Source organism: Octopus bimaculoides, chromosome 14, assembly GCF_046866305.1.
Source record: "Octopus bimaculoides isolate indiv1 chromosome 14, ASM4686630v1, whole genome shotgun sequence".
In the NCBI taxonomy this organism is placed as follows: domain Eukaryota; kingdom Metazoa; phylum Mollusca; class Cephalopoda; order Octopoda; family Octopodidae; genus Octopus; species Octopus bimaculoides.
The window spans coordinates 1046948-1072374 of NC_142941.1; the positions used below are offsets into that span (position 1 = coordinate 1046948).

Consider the following 25427-nt stretch of genomic DNA (forward strand, 5'->3'; position numbering starts at 1 on the left):
TAATGAATGAGATTAGAAAACAAAACAAACAAAAACAGTCCAATTTGCCACCCAACTTCACCTTTAACCTCTCATCAACAACAAAATGTCTTCTATTTTTTCCTCCCATTCCTTCAACAGCTTCCACTTCTCCAAAACTAATTGCTTTATTCTGCTCATATTTACAACACCAGATCTTCATTTTTAGTTTCCACTGCAAAACATTTCGATTAACCTTTGCTATCTAAAACTAAATCAATATAAATATTTTTCCATTTTATATTTATTAATTGGTCCAAAGAAAAGGAAGAAAGACCAAAGCCTTGTATTGTCATCAATGTCTTGGTCCTTTGTGGCTAAGAAAAGAAATCATCACCACCACCCCATCATCATCATCATCATCATCATCATCATCATCATCATCATCATCATCATCATCATCATCATCATCATCATCATCATCATCATCATCATCATCATCGTTATCTGTGTCCCAATAGAAATGTAACCATTAAATTCTTTAGAAGATAATCAGCACCAAACTAATATCAAAACAAGTAGGTTAACGGTAGAAATTCAAATTACAGCCGACCGTTGCTCGTTAATGCAGTGACGTTGTTTAATGCTGTTCTCTTTATACACATAAAATATAACCTATTATTATTTTTGTCAAGCTTTAAAGGCTTTGAAGCCTTAATCCTCCCACCTCTGTCTCTCTCACTCTTTGTCTTTGTCTCTTTGTCTCTCTCTGTGTCTCTCTCTCTCTCTTTCTCTCTCTGTCTCTCTCTCTCTCTTTCTCTCTCTGTCTCTCTCACTCTTTGTCTTTGTCTCTCTCTCTTTGTCTCTCTCTCTCTTTGTCTCTCTCTCTCTCTCTCTTTCTCTCTCTGTCTCTCTCACTCTTTGTCTTTGTCTCTCTCTCTCTCTCTCTTTGTCTCTCTCTCTGTCTCTCTCTCTCTCTCTCTCTCTCTCTCTCTCTCTCTCTCTCGTAATTATGATTCACGTTGGAACATACATAGTTATGAAATGTCATTAAATACAGAAAATTAGACATTTTTGCCTTCTCTAATACAAAGCAGTAAAAACTGCCGAAGCCTGCATGTTTGTGCTTCTCTTCCCATTGTCACCTGAATAACAGAACAGGTCAAGGGACCGAATTAATGAATGGCTTTCATTTGAATTTCACAATATAATGGCAGAGTGATACGCACAGCATCTCTTGTTACTTTCTGCTAATATGTTGTCTGTTTATAAAATAACCAATCTTTTAAGGTAGTTTTTTTTTGTTTTTGGTGATGATGGAGGAAGTGTAAAGAAAACAAACATGAAAAAGATCAAAAAAATATTTAAAAAAAAACAGATGACTTGAAAGAAAACCAGCACAGACTTTGTGTTGTCTATTTCTATAATTTGTGAATTTATATCTTCGTTTTATGTTTGTGTTGTTTGTTGAATTTATTGTGATTACAAATTCTAACTAAAGAATCCTGGTTAGACATGTCGTGCGGAGATTTATTTGTTTTTCCCTTTCACGGTGGTGGTGTTGGTGGTTGAGGGGTGTGGGAGAAGAAGGGCAGTGATGTTAGTGTGTATGGTAGTGAGATAAGGGAGGTGGCAGTGAGAAGTGGGTGGGAGTCATCCTAGTGGTAAACAATGTCATTGACAAAGCAACAAAGCAGGGATCTGATGGCAATTTTGTTAAAGAATGCATTATGGGATACTGATCAGAGATATTTTCTGTTGATGAAAGCCGAAGAAAGGAACTCACAGCTGACCACTCAAGCAACATATAACTATTTATAATGATGTTTCTGAGCTCTTAGGAAGCTCTTTAGCAGAGGGATCCCCATGTTGATTGGAGGAGGGTCATTCTCATGCTTTTCCATCCAGGGTTGGAGTCCGGTTTCTTTTCAAGATGTTGTTAAGAGTTAAACATGGCAGAAAATGTTTCTTCTTGGGTCATTGGGCCAGGACGTGGGCATCTCCATGGTGGATGTGGCATTTATCACTAATAGCTTTTGAAACATAAGAAACAAACTTCATCTCAGCCATAGATGAATATAAACAGATCTAATTAACCACGGAAGATGTAATTAAATATGTTATCGGATGCTCTATCAGTTCTGCCAATCCTTAACTTTTTGCCATTTGCCATCCTTACTAAAAATAGTTTTGATTTCTAACATAATCATCAAACCTTGAATTTTAGTCTAAGAACAGTTGATTGTATCAAGTGCCCTGTGCTATGATGATAGACTATTTTTTTTTAAGTAGGAGCTTTAGAAATATAGCAAAAGGAAAATAAGAATTTCTACTATTGATGCTATTCCAAGGAATGCAACTATTTTGACCTCAAATCAACACAACTTAACAAAACCTACCACTGCACCACTCTATTTATTACCATCAACAATAATAATCAGTCTTTCCTAAATTAGTCAGTCATGAAGAAATTAAGATCTGTGATTTTTAGCAAAGAAGTCGTAAAACAAATTATTGCACAGAAAGTCTAATATTTTCCCAAAATGTCTGCAATAAAAATCATTGCTTCATAATTGAAGCAGAAGTATAGGTGGATTATATGTTATAGTCTTTTTTATGTTGCTAGTAAGCAGAGACTAATGTTCTCTTATGGGGAAGTAAATAAATGATAGCGTTTTAGAAGTCACAAGATATGACAACTATTATGTATTCAGTAACCAAACAGCTATAGTTTCTCTGATCTTTATAGCTTTCACAATAACCTCTACACCATACTTCATTAATAACATTTTATTGCTAACCTTTTTCTCATTATTATTATTATTATTATTATTATTATTATTATTATTATTATTATTATTATTATCATTATTATTATTATTATTATTATTATTATTATTATTATTATTATTATTATTATTATTATTATTATCATTATTATTATTATTATTATTATTAATATTTTGCCAGTGTTATTTTTATTGTGTGCTTTTCACTGCACAATTGAGCAGAGTCATGTGGACGTTGGGTATGTGCAGTAATTTGGTTTGTCTTTTTTCTGTTATCGTGAAATTAGAAAATATTCTATGTAATATGTGTACAGTAGTGATAAGTGGTACTATTTAATGTGTGTGTGTGTGTGTGAGAGAGAGAGAGAGAGAGAGAAAGAGAGAAAAGAAAGAGAGTGCTTGTATATGTATGTATATATATCTATATTAATCAAGTATTGGGGTGGCTATCAACAGTACCGTCCTTTGAATGTGCAACTTAGCTAACATAAAAAACTATTATTATTATTATTGTTGTTGTTATTGTTATTATTATTATTATTATTATTATTATTATTATTATTATTATTATTATTATTGCCATTGAACAGTAAATCCAGTCGCCACATCAAAGTGGCTGTTGAATGTTACTATTAGTTTAACTCCCGTATTCAAATACTCAGTTTTGCATGTCATCATTTCAGGGTCTATACCAGTCATGTACTGAGGTTAATTTAATTGACAAAGCCCCTTTTCTCAAAATGTATGTAGAAGGGAAGCATCCACACTGTCCTTCCTTTTTTAGGCTGCTCTCATGTCAATTCTGATTTCATATTTCTCAAACTTGGCTGTTAGTGCTCCGAGTGCCCCTACAACTACTGGCCCCTTCCATATTTTAGCAAATAATGGATACAATGCTGAGTGACTGATTTTGCTATCACCTATTTAGACGATATTCTAATGAATAGTGAATCACATGAACAACATGTAGAACATGTTAAAAGAGTAACATTTGTCGATATATTCAAGAGAGCCCTAAGAAAGTCAAATAAGGAAGTCATGGATGAAATAGCTCTACAACAATTCTTAAGAGTATACCATGTGACACCAAATTCAAATACACCAGCAGGTATGTCACCAGCGGAGCTGATGTTTGCAAGGAAAATAAAACTACTCTTTGACAAATTGCTACCAGACAAGAAAAAAGTGCAATGGAAAATACAGCAAGATTTTCCAAAATTGGTAAAAACGTATTTGTGAGAGCATATATGAATGGAAAACAGAGTTGGGAAGATGGCGTGATTACCAAATACATAAGAAAAGTGCTATTCTTGGTAGAAAGTAGAAAAGGTGTCTACAAGAGACACATGAACTAACTGATAGAAAGATTTGTTGAGAGCAAACCCTAGAGATTGGAAGAACCAATGGAATGTTTATATGATACTTTCCAAGCACAATGCCACCACAGGTGATTGAACCCAGATGCACAAGTGTAAGAAAAAGAAAATGTATGGAGTTCCTGGAAGTAGATGCCAAATGGAAAAAATATTAAATGTGTAACTAAGACAAAATACTCAAAAAACGAGGTGAGGTGATATAAAGTGTATTAAAAGAAATAAAATGATGCTCTCTAAGAAAAAAAGAAAAAACTTAAAAGGGGAAATGTTGTGTGGATAATAGTAATAATGGTACACCCCTCCCATGTGACAAGTGGTATGTGCTAGAATTTCCCTGTTTTTATCAGGTTTTCTCCCAACTTTTTTTTGTTATACATTGCAAAACAATGAAGAGAAGCTGTTTTAAAAGAAAAATTCATGTCTTTTAAATGTTGCTGTCTCTACCGACCCCATTACGCGCACACACACATGCATGCGGCATGTGCACGCACACATGAATATATGTGAAAGACAGCCAGGCACACATGTGCATGTATTTATTAATAAAATAACAATAATTATTTTAACAAAAAACAAAAACGAACAAATTTAATTTGAAGTAAAATTAATCAGTTTTTCCAAATTTTATTTACAATAATTACAATTCTCATAATTCCATATGCATTATTCGTTATATCACTTTTAAAGAACAAAACTGAGAAAACATCTAAGAATTTCAAAAAGGAGGAAGGTCATGTTTGTTTTTTAACGATGGTTTAAGCAAACTCCTTCCACTGTCATAGGGTGACATGTGATGAGATGTTATTTAATTGTTAATCAAAGCTTTATATTGGCTGTTGAAGCTAACAAAATACCTCAAGTTATGTTTGAAATAACTTTACGTGAGATTCTAAATTATTTGTAAATATAATCTTTACATTAAGAACTAAAAACCAAAATATGAAACCCATTGTTGTGAATATTTTGTATTTGAATTATTTTGTAATTAAAGAGTGGGAATTAATGGAATATAATTAATCTCTTGATTAGGAAATTTTAGAAGAAAGGAGGAGAATCACCAAAGTTTTCCCTTCCACCGTATTACAGGTGTTTAGTGATTTTGATGAAAGAAAATATAAATAATAATTCATCTGACAAAGTATTGATGTTTCATATTTATTATGATCCAATAGTGCCACAAAAAAAAAAAAATCACCCATGCTGGTGCCATGTTGAAAGCATCTGTGCTATGCCATGTAATATGCACCCAGTGGTTGGCATTAGGAAGAGTATGTCAAAGCAGACAATAGGAGCCTGGAACAGCTCTCCAGCTGGTCAGCTCCTGTCAAACCATTCAACCCATGCCAGCAAGGAAAACAGATTTTGAATGATGATGATGATGATGAAGATGTTACTAAAATAGGAATCATTAAACCATTATGCTTTCTTTTATATAATTTTTGTTCTAATATTTTTCTTTTAAATGGCTGTGTGGTTAAGATGCTCCTGTTTCAGCTGTGGGAGTTTTAGGTTCAGTCCCACTGTACAATACCTTGGGTAAGTGACTTCTTCTATAGCCCTGGGCCAGCCAATACCTTGTGAAGAAATTTGGTAGATGGAAATAGTATGGAAGCCCATCACACACACACACACATATGCATGCACACACGCACGTGTGTGAGTGTGTGTATGCACGTGCACATATATGTCTGTGTTTGTGTGCTTAAAGCATTTGAAGAGAATGTCTAGCCATGAAAATGAAGAATTATTCTTTTATCAGAAGTGTTTGGTTGAGCTTAGGTTTTGTTTATAATATTCATAGCTACAACAACCTCTGCACCTACAGACCTAAATAGATGTTGCTGTGAAAAGGTTTGCAAACAGAACATTTGAGAAATAAATTTTTCTTAAATATATCAACATAAACACAATTTTTATTGATAATTTAATACTATATACGAAAATAATTCAGTTAATGTCACTTTTTAAAAAAATAACATCATTTACACATTCACAAAATTTTGAAAGTGTTTTTATTGGGAAATTTTTGAAAACACATTAATATTCCATAATCCTCTTTAGCTTCAACTCAGAACTGAATTTATTTGTCATTGAATATATTAATAAGATAATTACATGAGCTAGATTTTCTCATTATTTTTCAGTGCCCTACTTCAACTCAGTCAAACTAATGTCTTTTTTTGCCAATGCTACTCAGAGCATCTGTCATGGTTGGATTCAGATCAGAGATGTTTGTTAGTTATTCTGCAACATGTAATGTTTAGATACAACCATTGTTTAAATATTCTGGAGTTAATGGCAGTTTATGTAACCTTGCTAAAACATTAACTTATCAAAATAAATGAAGATATTTTACTGTCTGAAATGAATCTTTAGGCATTTTAATTACAATATTAATATCTTCATCATCATCATCATCCACTATACCAATTCCTACTCTAGTCATTGTCATTTATTGTATTTATAAATATGTACATTGTTCCAGACTAGATTCATACGAGATATATTTATTTCTAAACTGTGTAGCAATGCTTTTATCAACTGAGATTATTGCTTTAGTTTAAAAGTAAAGAATTGTAGTTTGGGTCAAGTTTGGCATTGTGTACAGCAGTGGTTCGCAACCATTTTTACCTGCTGAGTCCAACATGATTCCTATTTTACTCGTATGGATCCTCAGAGCCATTTGATGTCATATTTTTATAATAGATTATTGTTAGGAATTGTATAAAAGATTGTTAAAATACTTTATGTATTGCAGAATTATAACTAATTTATTACTCATAAACTTTAATCAGAAAATATTATATGACCCCTCCCCTCCAAGGGACATGTTACCCCAAGGGTCATATGGACCCCACTGAGAACCACTGATGTACACCATCATCAATGCAGGATGTGTTTTAGAATTTTGCTTAGTTTTTTCCTTATTGTTTCAAATCATTTCTATGTTTATCTGATGACAAAACATTTTCCTGCTCTTAACAGTTCTAATATATTTTTGCCTGCTCCGATATTTGAAACTTCATTTACTTTGTTGAAAATCTATGTTATTTACATACGTTTAATATCGCTATATTCATAATTTTCCCTTGTTAGCTACATACCATGCCCACCCAAGATCAACTGCCCATCTCAATATCCTGATCTTTCACTAAAGATGTTGTTGAGTTCTTCTTCAGAATTCTTACCAGACCAATATTTTTCCTGCAGGCACCAAACCAACAGCTGCCTAGCATCTGCATCAATTTTATCAATCTGGAAGAAGGTGTAAACGTCATTGGAACTGTGACCTTCTCCTTTCAATGTGACAACCTACTTTTCTTTGGATCCAAGAGAAAAAAACGAAAATGTGTGACAGAATTGCTAAAGAACCTAGAAAATCATCTTCTTTAGAAGGTAAACCATCATCCACAAAGCCTGATAACCCAATCTCACTGTTGCCATCCATATTGCATTCTTCACCACTAAACTTCTCTGCAACAAATCTGGGTCATCCGTATCTTCTTCAAACCCTAACCCCCAACCCTCACAACCATCAAAGACATTACTAATGCCATAGTTTTTAAAGGGTTTCGCAATTACTTCTCCTTTTTCAGTATTCCATTAACCACGCACCTCAGTAAGAATAAGTGTCTTTCTTCTTCCTCTGGACATCACTTGAAATCCTGAAGACTGCATCTCCCTATATATCCTTTCTTATATACCATATATATATATATATATATATATATATATATATAATAATATTTATATTAAAACAACTATTTTTAAAAATTGTAGCTTGAAAAACCTTATTTGGCAAAACTTTGAAGTTTCTGTTAATTTTGGAATAAAATATAAAGGCTTCACATTATTTCACATACAAGCTCTTTTATTCAGTCAATGTTTTCTGTTTTTATATATAAACAAAAACATTTATATTCATCCACCTCACACACACATATTCATATATGTACATATAAATATATATATATATACACACATGTATATATAAATATATATACATATATGCATAAACAAAATCGATGTTTCTGATTGGGTAGCTGTTGTTAAAGTGATGCTTTATTTCTGTAGAGAATGGGTTTTCATGACATCATCTGCTCATCTTACATCTGGTTTCTATACTCTCCAGCACTGCATTATATACATAAAGTTTCCTTTGTGGAAAGGTTTCCTCAATGCAGTTGCTTACAGTTTCATGGTGATGAAGGGAAGGTGTTAATTAGAAAATAAATCACATCTCTGGAAAAAATAAATAAAACTATGGTTAGTTAAAAGAACAAAAGTTATTAATATAATAAAAAGAAAAAGATTTAGAATATTGTAGTTTTGACTATTTTTGTCTTTAGCCTCTTTTATAAATATCAGACTATGTTAGGACATGTTCAAAGTTTTCACCTTTGTTTCAGGGACATGAGGTGATTAATAGATACAGCTTTCTTTGAAGCAGATGTTGGTTATTAGAAGTCTTGCACACAGTAGAATGGTGAGTTATACAGGATTGGATTCCACCTTATCATAGTATTTCTTTACATCTGGGGTTTACACCTGCGTTAAGCCCAGCACAGTTATCTAGACAATAAGTAGTGAAGTAAATGTTAACACATTCAATGTGGTAAACATGATAATTATATTTCATTAAAAATATACCAGAACCAAAGGGAGGTAAATACTAGAGCAATGCTTATGGCGACCAGAGCAGGCAGAAATTGATTTTGAATTGATCTGAAATTTCAATTTATCTAAATTGGAAATAGGCAATATGGTAGGATGGGCTATAACTCTAGACAGGTTTTGGGCTTATTCAACCTCTTTAGTGGAAGGTAGTCATCCATGTGTCGGTCAGTTTGCTAGAGAGAAAGGAATATATGTGTTGACAAAGAGTATGTGCAGAAGCTGGTATGCTACAGTTTCTATGAATCAGTCACCTGTCATCATCATTGTTGTCATCATCGTCGTCATAGTGTCATCATCATCATCATCATCGGTTATATTTCCAGGTTATCTTTATCACTCTTTCTGAATGAAATGGACATGTAAAATTTAGAGTATTGCTTTGCAACAATCTAAGATAAAAATTTCCAAATCTTATCTACTCAGATCTTGTTGGGATTTGATAATTATACTTGTCTGCTGAAATAGAAAAATGTCTATGTACAGTAAGTCCTCTTCTCTAAAGAATGAAATATTAAATCAGTAAATATTGTTGAAGGTATTGTTGTTACTCTGACTAAATAACTCAAGACTTTGATGCATCTTCTTATGAACGAGACCAAAATGAGATCTTTAGGTTATCATCCAGTCTAATTTATTTTTCTTAAGAAGACATGTCATGGAATTCTTGCTATTTGTCTAAGACAATTAGATTATTCTCCAGTCTGTTGTTTCACTACATTTAATGTGGCTTGCTTCCTTCAACCATTGCTTTTTTTTTTCTCTCTTCATATTGGTTTTGTGCAATCAATTCACAATGTCTCTTTTATATGCATCTCCTTTACCATGTCAGAGATCATTTGCATTTTAGTCATCAATTGATACTTTGAAGATGATTTTACACTTAAAGATTACTTTGATGGTTTCAATCATTTTAAATTGCCAAATCAATAAATTAATCAAAACTTTAGAAATAATTCCTCCAACAGCTTCATTCATAATAATGTTCTGATTGCAATATTGACTTTTGTCAGTGTCTCTCAGGATGAATTGTGCTTCATTCTTGCACATGTAAACAAAATATACCATAATATTTCCTATAATGGACAAAATATTTTAATGGAATTCATCGTATATCAATGTTGGATTTCCTGTTATTTAACATCTGAGTTTGATGACAATTGTAACCACTTTAATCTCTCTTATGAGTTGTTTGAACTGCTAGAAATAATAGTTCAAACCTCTCAACTTCTCTCAAAACACACCTTGTTATTTGGATAATGGTTGATGTGATCATTGGTTCAATGTATCTGAGAAAAAGTCAAAAAATAAGATAGGGTGGCAGCAACCAGAATATCTTTTGATTATAGGTCTTCTTGATCAGAACTGATCTGGCTAAACAGGAACAGAAGTATGGCAACAACAAGAAAAACAACAAAGACAAGCTTGTTAACTCAGTCATAAAATTTCTTTTAAAATTCATTTAAATAACTAAATTTATTGATCCATTCAAACCACATGAACCTCGAAATATGCCAATAAAAGCAATGAAATAAATTTTAAGCATGCCAGGTTTACATAAGTACAATTTGGCAAAATTATGAACAAAAGTTATTTTGGCTTGGCAGAGGAAAATATTGTTGAAATACAATCTGTACAAATAGGATGAAGAATTTGCTAGAGAACATTGGTTTCACAAATAAATGGTGTAACCACTTTGCCATCATAGGCATTGTATGTCTTTATTTAAGTCTTAGGTGTGATAAATTATATTACAAACATATGTCAGAACATTAGAGTTTGTTGGCTTCTAACAATGAATAAGTTGGCAACAACACTGCTGAGATGAATGATTGCTTAGTTCGTCATAATTAAATAAATAATAGAAAATAATTTATGGTCACAAGAGTTAATTCATAAATATAGTTCTTTGTCTTATTGATAGAATGGTGCAAACCAGTGGAGTATAATACACACACACACACACACACAAGCACACACACACACACACAAGCACACACACACACACACATGCACACACACACACATCCTCACACACACACATACAGAGCCATCCACAGACATATAGAAACACAGACATACACACATACATGCAGAACAATTTATGCATCTATGTTTGGATATAATCATTTCAACTCACATTGTGTACACACACACACATACACACACATAAACTTACACATACACACACACACACACATATGCAGAGTGATTTGGTGCACTTAATAGTAATATATTCAATATAAATCAGTTTGTACATGTATGTATGTTGAGCACATAACTTACATGTGCATAAGATCACTCTATGTGTGAATACTGAGAAATGAAAGTGTGTGTATACTCAAACACACACACACACACACACACACGCACACACAAATATTTATTAACAGACAGATATATTGAAAATGGATTAGACTTTTTGAATATATATTGTAGATATGTTTGTGTATGTGTGCATATGTGTGTGTGTGTGTATATATATGTTAATTATTAAGAATGTGCTTCTTTTTGGGATATATGATACATTGATGATATATATATATATACATATATATATATATAAATGTATATGTATATTTGTATGTGTGTGTGTGTGTGTGTGTGTGTGTGTGTATGGGTTGCACTTAATCATTGGTCAAACATCTCTCAATTTTTGTATGTAAGAAAAGCTGTGTTGTCGTCTTCTTCTGACTGAATAAACAGATTCATTGTTCATTGTGTATTTTATGAAATATTTCAAAAGGGATTTAGTTTTGATGACCCTTTTAGAATTAAACTGCAACTTAATTTGGGAGGTGAACCAAAGGATGGAAACCATGGAACTGGACCACCTTTAAAAATATGAGTTCAAAATCTGTCTCAGGATTTTTGTGCAGTCCTTGGTCAATTTATATGACTCTATTTGTCCCATTCAATATTTCTCACTTCACAGTTCAGGGCTGACAAGTTCACTCCTCATAAAAACGAAAATAATATAACTTGCTCCATCAGTCCATGCAGAGATATTCAATTTTCAACACCCATATTATTACATCCCCTCCATGTTGATATGAAAAGCCAAATGGCTGTTTTAACTCTCGCTGGATATAATGATATAATCATCTCTGATCTTTTTAATGTTGCCATTCATCAAATAACAGTCGAATGCTGAAGTAGCATCATCCTGACTTCATGGTGTATTAAGGATAGTATTTGGATACAAAGTATATTTTGTCTGGGTCTGGCTGTTCTGGCAGTAATGCACACACACACACACACACACACACACACACACACACACACACACACACATGTATGTTTGTGTGTGTATGTGTAATATATACATATGTGTGTTTGTTTGTGTGTGTGAGTGTGTATGTTAATGTGTTTCAACATATTTATTCTTCCCTGGAAGTTATGAGCTACAAGTGGTAATGTCAGTTCCTCTGTGAACAAACTGTCCATGAGTTTTGCACCTTTGAAGCCCTGTGAAATAAGAGACCCCTTACATGAAGGGCAGGTCAGTAGCAGGAAGAGTATCCACCTGTAAAACACTGCCTCAATACAATATTTGTCTAACCTATGTTTACATCAAAAAATGAAAGGAAAAAAAATGAAGTGTGTGTGTGTGTGTGTGTGTGTGTGTGTGTGTGTGTGTGTGTAGGATGATAATATATATACACACATATATATGTAATTATATTCACACACACACACACATACACATATTTATGTTATATGTGTGTGTGAGGTGTGAGTGTTTGTGTGTGTATGTGTGAATGCATGTGTGGAAAGTATAAAAGCCTAAAAGACACATTCATATATGTACTAATGTCTCTTTATATATGTATATTTACAAATACATGCACACACACGCACAGATATTTGCACACAGGCACATACACACACACACGTGAATGTGTCTCTACCAGGTTTTTGCTCCTAGTACATCAGTCAGTCAGAGAAGAACCTTAGGACATTAGTGACAAAGAAATAAGACAAAAATTGAATGAATGTGAAAGGAAGAATGTGAAAGCATTTGCTAACCAGTGGCCAAGTATGGAACTACCACCAGACAATAGAAACACTTTGAATGCTGTCATAGCATCTATGTTGGCTGATTTCAGGTACAAAGACCCACATTTTCATAACTCTAAAAATATAATTGTCTCAAAGAGATTCTTTATTTCAATTGATGCTGCTTAGAAAATGTCACTGGAACCTTCCACAAGTGTAGGAATTCTAAATAAGACAATTTCCAGAATAATTCAGTGAATTTAAACATTCACGACCACAACTCCTTTGCATCCTCCTCCTCCTCCTCCTCCTCCTCATCATCGTCATCATCATCATCATCATCATCATCATCGTCATCAATAGCATCTTATCATTTGTTCCTGCAGGCAGGGTTCACATAAATCTGTTGGATGCTTCTCATTCATTTGTCCTTTCAGGAAGACATTAGACAAATCTGGTTTCTCCACCCCCACCTCTTTGCCTCTCCATTTCTCTATCATTCCTCTCTCACCCCCCCTCTTGCTCTCTCTCTCACCATCTTTCCCTCTCTTCCTCCCCATCACTCTCCCTCTTCATCTCTCTCTATTATTCCCTCTCTTACTTCTCTCTCTCACTATCTGTCTCCTTCTCTTTTTCACTCCCTCTCTTTCTCTTCCATACATCTATCATGTTCAACTCTGCCATGTTTAGCTTCTGAAATCCAAAACAGGCTTCATTTTCTACCCAGATTCAACTGCACACTCTCTCCCTCCTTGGTTCCCCCTTCATCTATGTTTTTGTCTTTCCTTCTCTTCTTCACACAATTCTCCCCCCCCCCCATCACCACCACCACCACCACCACCACCGTTTCAATAATACTATAGAATCTGTCTCTAATAATTTAGTTTTTTCATGCATGGTAGTTGTATGTGATAGTATATGATACTGTAGAAGTTATCTCTTCACTGTACACTACTATAATAGTCATGACTAATCATATAGTACTATAATAGTCATGATTCTAATATTATTGTATTCTCCGGTTTGGCTATCAACTTCATTAGTTGTAATATTTGCTGCTGCAATCCTTGTTGTTGTTCTCATTGTTCCTTGAGTTGTTGTTGCTGTTTCTGCATCTCAACTACTCCAGTCAACAAGTCTTCTATATTTTACGATTTTCTTAAGTTTGCACAACAAGATTTTTGTTTCTGTTTTGTTGAGTTATTTAATCCTCCACATGAATTTGCTTTTCCTCGTTGCCATTGTTGTCATGTGGGTTCCTCCTCCCACTGGTGTGTGATGTGTGACTGCTGTTGTTTTAGTAGTCACAACAGTTACTAGTCATTGGATACCATTGTATCTTTCGTACCAGAATAGTAATACACTAACTTCTGTCTTACTATTGCTGATAGCTCCACAAGACACTGACTAGAACTGTCACCTCTCCACTCTTTGACACTCGACCCACTCTTGACAACTGGCTACTGGTCTATTTATAATGGCATCTCCTACCACTTTTTACCAGGAGGGAGATACAGTTTCATTATACAACAGTACAACATAGTAAAGGACATTTTATACCGTCTCCACCACCACCACCACCATGACACATTTTGTAAATGAATTTGCATGTGTCGGTGAGTGTGTGCGTGTGTGTTTGCACGTTTGTTATGTATGACATAGTAAAGGACATTTTATACCATGACAATGATGACACATTTTGTATATGAGTGCGTATGTGTTTGTGAGTGTGTGTCCTTAATTTCCAATCTTCTGCAAGAACATGTCTGGCCTCAAAGAGATATTACCTTGCTTGGAAACAGGTGAGGGTTGGTGACAGTAAGAGCATCTATCCAACCCCTGCAAACACGGGAAAGTGGATGTTGAAACAAAACGGTGATGATGTTATATATGTGTATATGTGTGTGTGCATGTTAGGTGATTTCACAGCAGCAGTGGTCGAATACATCTTGTTTTGCATAGCTGCATACCGATATATTTCCCCCGCTTTCAGTTGCATCTTCCTCACAACTTTGCACACCTTTTATAATGCTGCAGTTAACAATTGCAATCTTCTACCTGTAACTGTTCTCTAAGTCACTGCACAGCTTCTGTGCACACTTGGTACCGTAATTGAATTTAGAACTACCAACTGATAAAAAGATTGTGAATAATATATGTATGCATGGATGTGAATGCATGTGTGTGCTTGTGTATGTGTGTGTGTATATGTGAGCATGTGTGTATGTGTGTGTTTGTGTGTGTGCGTGTGCATGTGTTAAAACTCCTTGTTCACTGATTCACTATTATATTTCTCAGCCATTCTCTAAGTACACAGGTTTAAAATGATGCTGGGAGCAATTTCGAATCCATTTATTTCAAGATTTAACATATCATTACCACAGCAATGTTATTAATGGTTTCATATTGTTTTCTTTATCCAATTCCAGAGGAAATACTAAGACATTCACTTGCAAATAGCTTTCTATATGTTTATTAATTTTCCTCTAAACTTGAATAAAACAAATAACAACAAACTACAGATGTTAGTTTTAGTAGTTGAACATTATTAAGAATTAAATGTCTGTTTTTGTATGTAAAATGCACTCAGTCCATTCTGCTGGGTGGTTGGTGTTAGGAAGGGCCTCCAACCATAAAAATCTTGTCAAAACTGGCAATTGGAGCCCAGCATGGAAAATGGATGTTAAGTGATGATGAGGATCTCTCTCTCACACACATGCATGCACACACACACACACACACACACACACACACACACACACACATACACACACACACATACATATATGGAAACATGACTTGCAAAACAAAAAACCTCATCTACTGCATCACATGCCTACAATGCAATGAAAACTGCATTGAGGGAGACAGCAAGGAAACTGACCGGTTGTGTCAATAGGCATAAACAACAAATTATAGAATACAGTTCTATATTTAAGAGATGAGGAATTATGTACATTATTTACATTCAACGGATATCTGTCCTCATCTTGTTTGCTGTTAACACAACGTTTCAGCTGATATACCCTCCAGCCTTCATCAGGTGTCTCGGGGAAATTTCGAACCTGGGTTCTCATTCATAAGGTATTTTTCGATGTTATTATTATTATTGTTGTTGTTGTTATTATTATTATTATTATTATTATTATTATTATTATTATTATTATTATTATTATTATTATTATATTATTATTATTCAAGTCACTGCTTGGAATCGAACTCGCAATCTTGGGGTCAGTAGTGATTAAGAGCATAGTGGTTAAGAGCGTGGGCTACTAACCCCAAGATTTTGAGTTCGATTCCAAGCAGTGACTTGAATAATAATAATATAATAATAATAATAATAATAATAATAATAATAATAATAATAATAATAATAGTAACATTGTAAAATACCTTAGGAATGAGAACCCAGGTTTCAAATTTCCCCAAGATACCGGATGAAGGCTGGAGGGTATATCAGCCAAAACATTGTGTTAACAACAAACAAGATGAGGACAAATATCCGTCAAATGTAAATAATGTAAATAATGAACAAATTAGAGATTCCTCTTTTAGGAATGTCCCATGCAGTGGACACCTAGATATCTGTGCAAATAGAAAATTTTAAATATTCTCATTTTACAAAATAAACGATGAAAATATACAACTACGAAAGGCAAAAGAACACTTTATAAGAATTTAAAATCCAAAATCAAACCAAAAATAGCAACCACTCCATAGAATAAACAATGGGGAAAGAATATTTATGACTAGAACCATAATCCCGAAAATAAACTGGAAATAATACTACCACTACCACAAAAATAACAACTTCCTCTTTAAGAGCACATGTGTTTGAAAAAGTTTAATGAAAGTGCTCACACATTAGAAAAAAATTCTTGCCAAAAAAGGTTAATAGCATCCTCATAAAAGATTTCATAACATCTTTTTTTTTAAAAATAATTTTAAAAAATCACCTTTACATTTCAAAAACTGTATTAAGTAGTCCTCATAAATTTTCAAATACATATATATATATATATATATATATATATATATATATATATATATATCTGTATACATACATATATATATATATATATATATATATATATATATATATATATATATATATATATATATATCTGTATACACTCAGGTATGTATCTGTCTGACATACAGCTACTTGGTCATGTGGTGGACTATGTATTGTATTGCATGATATTGCTATGCATTATTTGTCGATATCCTTTAAATATCATATTGCACACATGGCTTTAAAACCTATTGATTTATTGCACTGTTATTGCCTATATTTAGACCCTGGAGATGATTGAACACAACCACAACAGAGTTGAAACATGCTTCTCTTGTCACATTTTTATGATTTCACGTTTGTGATAAGCACCAACTTCACACAGAAGTGACGAAAATATGGACAAACCCAGATCAGTGAAAGAAAACTGGGAAATCTTGGAATTGGAGCAAGAGATTTGTAAACAATAGGACTAACCTTGTTCTGAAATTATCTTGGTATTTCCTCATAGAGGCCCAAGTTACGTTCTGTCCAGTCACATCTGCTGTCCATATCTGTCAGTAAGGTATCGTTGAGAAAACTGGGTGCAAGAACAACGTTTTGTTCTTCATGTTCACCATAGGATGTCACTCTTACTGGCTGACTATACTGTTTAGACAAAAAGAAAATACATTTTGTGAGTTTTACTTTTATTTAATTTAAATATTTATTCATTTAATTTGTATATTTCTGCCATCCCAGACTAGAGAGTTCTTGTCTGCTTTTTGAATTTGAAAAATCTGAGAAAGCATGGCAGAGCCAATAGTTTTCTCAATGCCTCTGCTCCTGGACCACCTTCATAAACACTAGAGCAGTAGTAGCAGCAGCCAATATGATGTAACCGAATACAATTTGTTTTTAGATTAGTTTTTGAGGGGAAATATATATATATATATACGAGCAATATATGTGGAGGAATAGCGATGCTGAAAAAGGAAGGCTTTGAAGGTAGTAAGGAGTTTGGTGTATGCAAAAAAATATTTGATAAAGGATGTCAAGTGGATGCGTTTGGTGGGATGGAAGAGGTGGGGTGTTGTCAATAATGTTTGAAAAATGAAGGGCACATTGTAACAGTTGGAAAAGGGATGGAGAGAGGGCACAAGATGGATATTAAACGATGATGATGATGATGATGATGATGATGATGATGATGATGATGTGTGTATAAATGTATACATGTGCATGAGGTGGGTGGGAAACTGTCTTAGATAAGTGAAAATTGTCATTTACGGAAGATCTGTGTTGGTTCTACATCATAGAAAGATAATATTCTTGGTCACATGTTGTTACATGAGTAATATTAAGCCAGCATAAAACTATAATTTCTATTTCAAAAAATTCAAATAAAATGGTTTAATGAAGTAAAGATTGTTTGCCAACATAACATGGCAGTCCTGGTTCAGGACCAATATTGCTTTAATTTAGCCCCAGGATTCCCTTGTTCGAAAATATAAGGACACAGATCGTGTCATATAGCCAGCTGGAGATGATGTCTCCTGGGGTTAAATTACAGCAACATTCGTCCTAAACCAGGACTGCCATGTTATGTTGGCAAACAATCTTTACTACAAAGTATTGTTGCTGAATATCTCACGTTGTGAGATTTAAAAATAGTAATTTTCAAAAATGGTTTACTGTTTTCTTTCTTTCTTTTTTTCTTCTTGCTGTTTCAGTAGAGTACAGTGCTGCAAGTACCATACGGCACAGACTACAGTTTTATCTGTAGCATACTAGAGTTACTCTTGTTACCAGTACAGTTCAGTCTGTGATGCTATCAACACTACATTACAAAGCAAGTGTTATTTTCTCATCACTTACAAAATCTTTATTTCAATACATTTCTGTCAGCTGCACATAATAAACATCGTTTGTATATTTTGACTTGAGTGACAACACAATCATTTATGTGTGGAGTCTGATTCACAAGGAAGCAATCAGAGGATGATGTTGGTACTTGTAGTATGCATCCTGGAGAGATTTGAACTCAGGACAGTTTTATATCAGATAAATCACAGAACATACTATCCAGCCAAATATTTGACAGTGAATGCAAAGTTCCTCTGTCTTGGGGGAGACAGGGATGTGGAAATTGTGATAAGATATATTGAGAACTACTTGTATGAGGCAGGCTTCAGGTCCAGCAGGGAATGATGTCAACGTGAGCTGTATCTCTTCCTCTGGTTGTGTTTTTTCTTCTAACATTGTCCCTCTCTTCATACAGCTTAGCTTCTGTGAGCCAAGGACAAAGCGAGACAGATTAAGGATGGGCTTAAGGATGGAAAGAGGACAGCTGGGATTAAAGGGTGAAAGGCTGGACAGAGAAACAAACTGATGGATGGGCTTAAGGATGGAAAGAGGACAGCTGGGATTAAAGGGTGAAAGGCTGGACAGAGAAACAAACTGATGGATGGGCTTAAGGATGGAAAGAGGACAGCTGGGATTAAAGGGTGAAAGGCTGGACAGAGAAACAAACTGATGGATGGGCTTAAGGATGGAAAGAGGACAGCTGGGATTAAAGGGTGAAAGGCTGGACAGAGAAACAAACTGATGGATGGGCTTAAGGATGGACAGAGGACAGCTGGGATTAAAGGGTGAAAGGCTGGACAGAGAAACAAACTGATGGATGGGCTTAAGGATGGAAAGAGGACAGCTGGGATTAAAGGGTGAAAGGCTGGACAGAGAAACAAACTGATGGATGGGCTTAAGGATGGACAGAGGACAGCTGGGATTAAAGGGTGAAAGGCTGGACAGAGAAACAAACTGATGGATGGGCTTAAGGATGGAAAGAGGACAGCTGGGATTAAAGGGTGAAAGGCTGGACAGAGAAACAAACTGATGGATGGGCTTAAGGATGGAAAGAGGACAGCTGGGATTAAAGGGTGAAAGGCTGGACAGAGAAACAAACTGATGGATGGGCTTAAGGATGGACAGAGGACAGCTGGGATTAAAGGGTGAAAGGCTGGACAGAGAAACAAACTGATGGATGGGCTTAAGGATGGAAAGAGGACAGCTGGGATTAAAGGGTGAAAGGCTGGACAGAGAAACAAACTGATGGATGGGCTTAAGGATGGAAAGAGGACAGCTGGGATTAAAGGGTGAAAGGCTGGACAGAGAAACAAACTGATGGATGGGCTTAAGGATGGAAAGAGGACAGCTGGGATTAAAGGGTGAAAGGCTGGACAGAGAAACAAACTGATGGATGGGCTTAAGGATGGACAGAGGACAGCTGGGATTAAAGGGTGAAAGGCTGGACAGAGAAACAAACTGATGGATGGGCTTAAGGATGGAAAGAGGACAGCTGGGATTAAAGGGTGAAAGGCTGGACAGAGAAACAAACTGATGGATGGGCTTAAGGATGGAAAGAGGACAGCTGGGATTAAAGGGTGAAAGGCTGGACAGAGAAACAAACTGATGGATGGGCTTAAGGATGGAAAGAGGACAGCTGGGATTAAAGGGTGAAAGGCTGGACAGAGAAACAAACTGATGGATGGGCTTAAGGATGGAAAGAGGACAGCTGGGATTAAAGGGTGAAAGGCTGGACAGAGAAACAAACTGATGGATGGGCTTAAGGATGGAAAGAGGACAGCTGGGATTAAAGGGTGAAAGGCTGGACAGAGAAACAAACTGATGGATGGGCTTAAGGATGGAAAGAGGACAGCTGGGATTAAAGGGTGAAAGGCTGGACAGAGAAACAAACTGATGGATGGGCTTAAGGATGGACAGAGGACAGCTGGGATTAAAGGGTGAAAGGCTGGACAGAGAAACAAACTGATGGATGGGCTTAAGGATGGACAGAGGACAGCTGGGATTAAAGGGTGAAAGGCTGGACAGAGAAACAAACTGATGGATGGGCTTAAGGATGGAAAGAGGACAGCTGGGATTAAAGGGTGAAAGGCTGGACAGAGAAACAAACTGATGGATGGGCTTAAGGATGGAAAGAGGACAGCTGGGATTAAAGGGTGAAAGGCTGGACAGAGAAACAAACTGATGGATGGGCTTAAGGATGGAAAGAGGACAGCTGGGATTAAAGGGTGAAAGGCTGGACAGAGAAACAAACTGATGGATGGGCTTAAGGATGGACAGAGGACAGCTGGGATTAAAGGGTGAAAGGCTGGACAGAGAAACAAACTGATGGATGGGCTTAAGGATGGAAAGAGGACAGCTGGGATTAAAGGGTGAAAGGCTGGACAGAGAAACAAACTGATGGATGGGCTTAAGGATGGAAAGAGGACAGCTGGGATTAAAGGGTGAAAGGCTGGACAGAGAAACAAACTGATGGATGGGCTTAAGGATGGAAAGAGGACAGCTGGGATTAAAGGGTGAAAGGCTGGACAGAGAAACAAACTGATGGATGGGCTTAAGGATGGAAAGAGGACAGCTGGGATTAAAGGGTGAAAGGCTGGACAGAGAAACAAACTGATGGATGGGCTTAAGGATGGAAAGAGGACAGCTGGGATTAAAGGGTGAAAGGCTGGACAGAGAAACAAACTGATGGATGGGCTTAAGGATGGAAAGAGGACAGCTGGGATTAAAGGGTGAAAGGCTGGACAGAGAAACAAACTGATGGATGGGCTTAAGGATGGAAAGAGGACAGCTGGGATTAAAGGGTGAAAGGCTGGACAGAGAAACAAACTGATGGATGGGCTTAAGGATGGAAAGAGGACAGCTGGGATTAAAGGGTGAAAGGCTGGACAGAGAAACAAACTGATGGATGGACTGAAGCTGGAAGAAGGACAGCTGGGATTAAAGGGTGAAAGGCTGGACAGTCAAATACTTGGAATGGAGAGAGAGAGAGAGAGAGAGAGAGAGAGAGAGAGAGAGAATTTATATTTGTGTTTGTATGTATGCATGTGTTTGCGTGAAAGAAAGAGTATATGTGTGCGCATGTGTGTGTGTGTGTGTGTACGTGTGTGTGAGAGAGAGAAAGAGAGAGAGAGAGAGAGAGAAAGAAGAGAGAGCCGGGAAGAGAGAGAATGAGAGAGAATGTGTATATGTGTAAGAGTGAATGAGCATGTGTATGTGTGTATGTGTGTGTGTGAATATGAAAGACAAATTCAGTATGCGTTTGGGAAAGTGAGATAGATAGATAAAGAGAGAGAGAGAGAGTGAGAGAGAGAGAGAGAGAGAGAGAGAGAGAGACGGAGAGAGAAAAAGAAAAATGTAGTTATCAATTGTTAAAACTCTGTGAATGTCTTCCAGTTTTTAGCTTCCTTCCACCCACCCACCCAAATTCCTCTGGTCTGACTGAGATCTCTTTACTTGAGTGAATGTCAGTGATTAGAATAACTTAGCACAGATTATTTGTGTAATAATGTTCCTATGGTATCATGTAATGGCTCAGAGAATCGTGTGGTGATCCACCGATTCAGGGAATGGGATTTTCATGTCTGATTCACACTTGCTTTGACAGTAAGGATTTGTTTAGCATCTCTTTGGAAATCCTTCCCATCTTGTTAGATTAACAGGGGATTTCTGGACCTCATGCAAAACTATATTTCTGTTGAGTAAGCAGAGAGAGAGAGTGAGTTCAGGTTGGAGTGAGTGTCTGAGTATCAAAGACAATGGCTGACATAGCCATGAGAGATAATTGTCTTTCTATAGGCATGTCATGATGTATTTGTGTAAAGGAATTACCTGTAGAAGAAGAAGAAGAAGAAGAAGAAGAAGAAGAAGAAGAAGAAGAAGAAGAAGAAGAAGAAGAAGAAGAAGAAGAAACATTTTTGGTTAAAAAAAAATTGTTGATAATTTCAGAGGAAAATGTGTAATTTAAGGGATATTTGGCTGTTGTTTCTAGCACATCCCAAAACCTCCCTCCTCATTTCTTTCTCACTCACATATCTATTGATATTTTTCAATATTTTCGTCCCCATAAACAAATTTTATGGAATGATGACGTCAAAGTAACACACGTGTAAGCCCAACCGAGCGAGGCCATGTTATGTGTGTGTGTGTGTAAGAAAAAACCCCCACCTAAAACATCTTTAGTGTTCATATTAATCTGTCAAATGTAATGCTTATTTGTTCACGTTATTTTGAATTATTCAGGTTCAAGTGGAGTGTCCACAATATTTGCTTGTAACTTTTTAAATTTTTTACATACAGATTTGAAATTTTGTCAGTGGGTTCTTTATATACCACTGGTTTATATTTATGTAATTTTAGCTGATCTTGTTGAATAAATTTGACTTTTATGGGCAGGTAAATTTAATTAACAGGTGCAAAAGCAATAATATTGTGGGTAAACACTAAAATTGAAATTCTTAATGCATCTTACCTATGACAATCTGAAAAAAATAGAAACTTTTAAACGTTTACCGGATTTTATGAAATTTTGGGGTTAACAGACTTGAATTAATGGAAGCTAAATGTAATGGAAGTTAATAAGTCTGATAATGATTTTCAAAGTTAACTTAAAAGTTAAATCATTAAATGAAAATGTTAACTTTGTTAATTAACAATTAATGGATCAGCTCTGCATATATATATATATATATATATATATATATATATATATATATATATATGTGAGTGTGTGTGTGTGTGTGTCCCCTGGAAAAGATACTTTTTGATGTTATTTAATTTACTTTTGTCTGGTTATTTTTCTTCTAGGAATAAATTCTTTCTGAGGAGGTCACTGTTCCCTAAAAGAACAATTTTATGCAGCTTTTGGATTTCATAACTGTTATTGTTTGGATAGTTTTTTTTTATAAAACCTTTTATTTTTCATTCTTTCCAAAGTCTCCATAATTATGAGGGTTGATGCTGTGTCCATGACTGAAATACTTGCCATTTATTTTTCCAAATCTTTGTGTTATATCAATAGACCTGCCTGTTTGACCTATTTTCTGTTATTTCTATGTAGCCGATACCAATAGCTTCGGTCAACCAAAGTCTTGTGAGTGGATTTGGTAAACGGAAACTTAATTTTCTTTGTACAAGATCTGAGCAGGTTTAAGAGTCAAGAGACTCTTTTTCATGTTTGTATAGCTGTAATTGACACAAAGATATTTATTCTGATACTTGTATGGCATATGTTAATATATTGTATGTTTTTGCAAGGCAGATGTTACTAGAATTCAAAGTTGAACTATAATTTCCATGTTGTTGCTTTGAGTTTAGGTCGGAAATTTTGAAAAATGAAAATAAATAAATGAATAACAATAAGATTTTTATGAACTCATGTAAGTTTGGCTCTTAATGGTGACATGAGAGAAAGCCTGGGGATTAACTGTCAAAATATTTGTATTCATGTTGGTATAACTATAATTGGTACAAAAATGTTTGTTCTGGCACATGTACTGCATACACACAAACATATATACAATATGTTTGTGAGACAGGTGAACCTGATATTTTGAGCCAAACTATTGCTCTTTCAAATAATCTTGAAAATCATTTGAGGAAAATTTGAAGAAAAAAAGAAAAACATTGTTCTGTTAACAGGATTTTGTACTTTAATGAAGACATTTTCTGTGTTATTTATACATTTCTTGCATTTCATTCTTTTTTGGGTTTTAAAAACGTGAAAACAATTTTCAAAGTTTTGGAAGAACAACAAAAGATTAAGAAAGAGTTGAAGCATACATTTTCAATTCTGTTTCAGCAGAGTTCATGCAAAACTGGTCAAATCATATTTGCTCTGACACTTACACCACACATCTATGCACACACATGGCACAAAGCTCCACCCCTTCAGTACTACTCTGCTCCACCCAGTCGGTGCTGGCACCACATACAAAACATTGGTGCTGGTGCCACGTAAAAAGCACTGATGATGATGATAATGATGATGATGAGGATATTTCTAGTCTCCAGAATTCCAAATCAAACTATTGTTGCACTTTCAAGTTGTGTTTAGGAAAAAAAGAAAACTTCAATTTTTCTTGAAAAATTTCTGAAATAAATTTCTACATCCAGAACTTTTAATGGAAAATCATTCACTTCACAAAAGTATGCAAATTAGGTATTAATTGCGTGAGGAAATCAAGTGATCCTGTGTTGGGATTTTAAAATCTTTTTGAGTGAACAGCAAGGAATTATAGCCCGACCATAGGAAATGGCTTCCACAACCAGTACAGCTAACTTCTGTATGTGTATATTGATTTGAAAGCTAATCCATAGCCAATCAGTTTGAGTTTGAAAACAAGAGAGAACAGTTGTCAGATCGAAGGAGAGGAGAGATCTCTGGCTCTTGTGAGATGCTTACTGTGTCACATGACCCAGACTGATATTGACATGAGTCATGCTGTTAGAAAGGCTATGGATGGAAGGAAAAGGCGGTTGAATGGGGTGATTGAGGGATACACACACTGGATCCTTATGACCTACATCTAAAATAAAGCTGTTACACACACACACACACACACACACACACACACACACACGTACACACGCACGCACACACATACCCATGCAGCCTACACCTTATAAGGTTTTACAGCTGATTTGCAAACCCTTACCCACCAACTCACTATGATGCTCCACTAACCGACAATGTCTGCTCTTCCATATAATAACAGCTCCTGATTCTTTTGAAATGGTTGCATCCCGCTTCCATGACACTTTCCAGCCCTC

At 35.3% G+C, this 25427-nt stretch overlaps 1 protein-coding gene across 7 annotated transcripts in view; it reads right to left on the bottom strand.

Annotated features, from left to right (window-relative positions):
* Positions 1-25427, bottom strand: part of LOC106872617 (protocadherin beta-15) — a 70944-nt gene that overhangs the window by 13679 nt on the left and 31838 nt on the right. For 2 of the 7 annotated variants that reach the window (XR_016244172.1, XM_052972928.2), the window contains exons 4-5: positions 17292-17462; positions 8161-8365 (exon numbers count right to left, since the gene is read on the bottom strand). The exons of 1 other annotated variant lie outside the window; for it this stretch is intronic. Coding sequence is in view for 3 of the 6 variants with exons in the window: in XM_052972928.2 (XP_052828888.1) it covers positions 17304-17462 (159 nt within the window). In the remaining 3 variants the exon portion in view is untranslated. Of the gene's footprint in view, positions 1-6118; positions 8366-17291; positions 17463-25427 lie in introns of those variants that run through there. 4 more of the 7 variants (XR_008265511.2, XR_016244173.1, XM_014919669.3 and 1 more) reach the window with 3 other exon arrangements.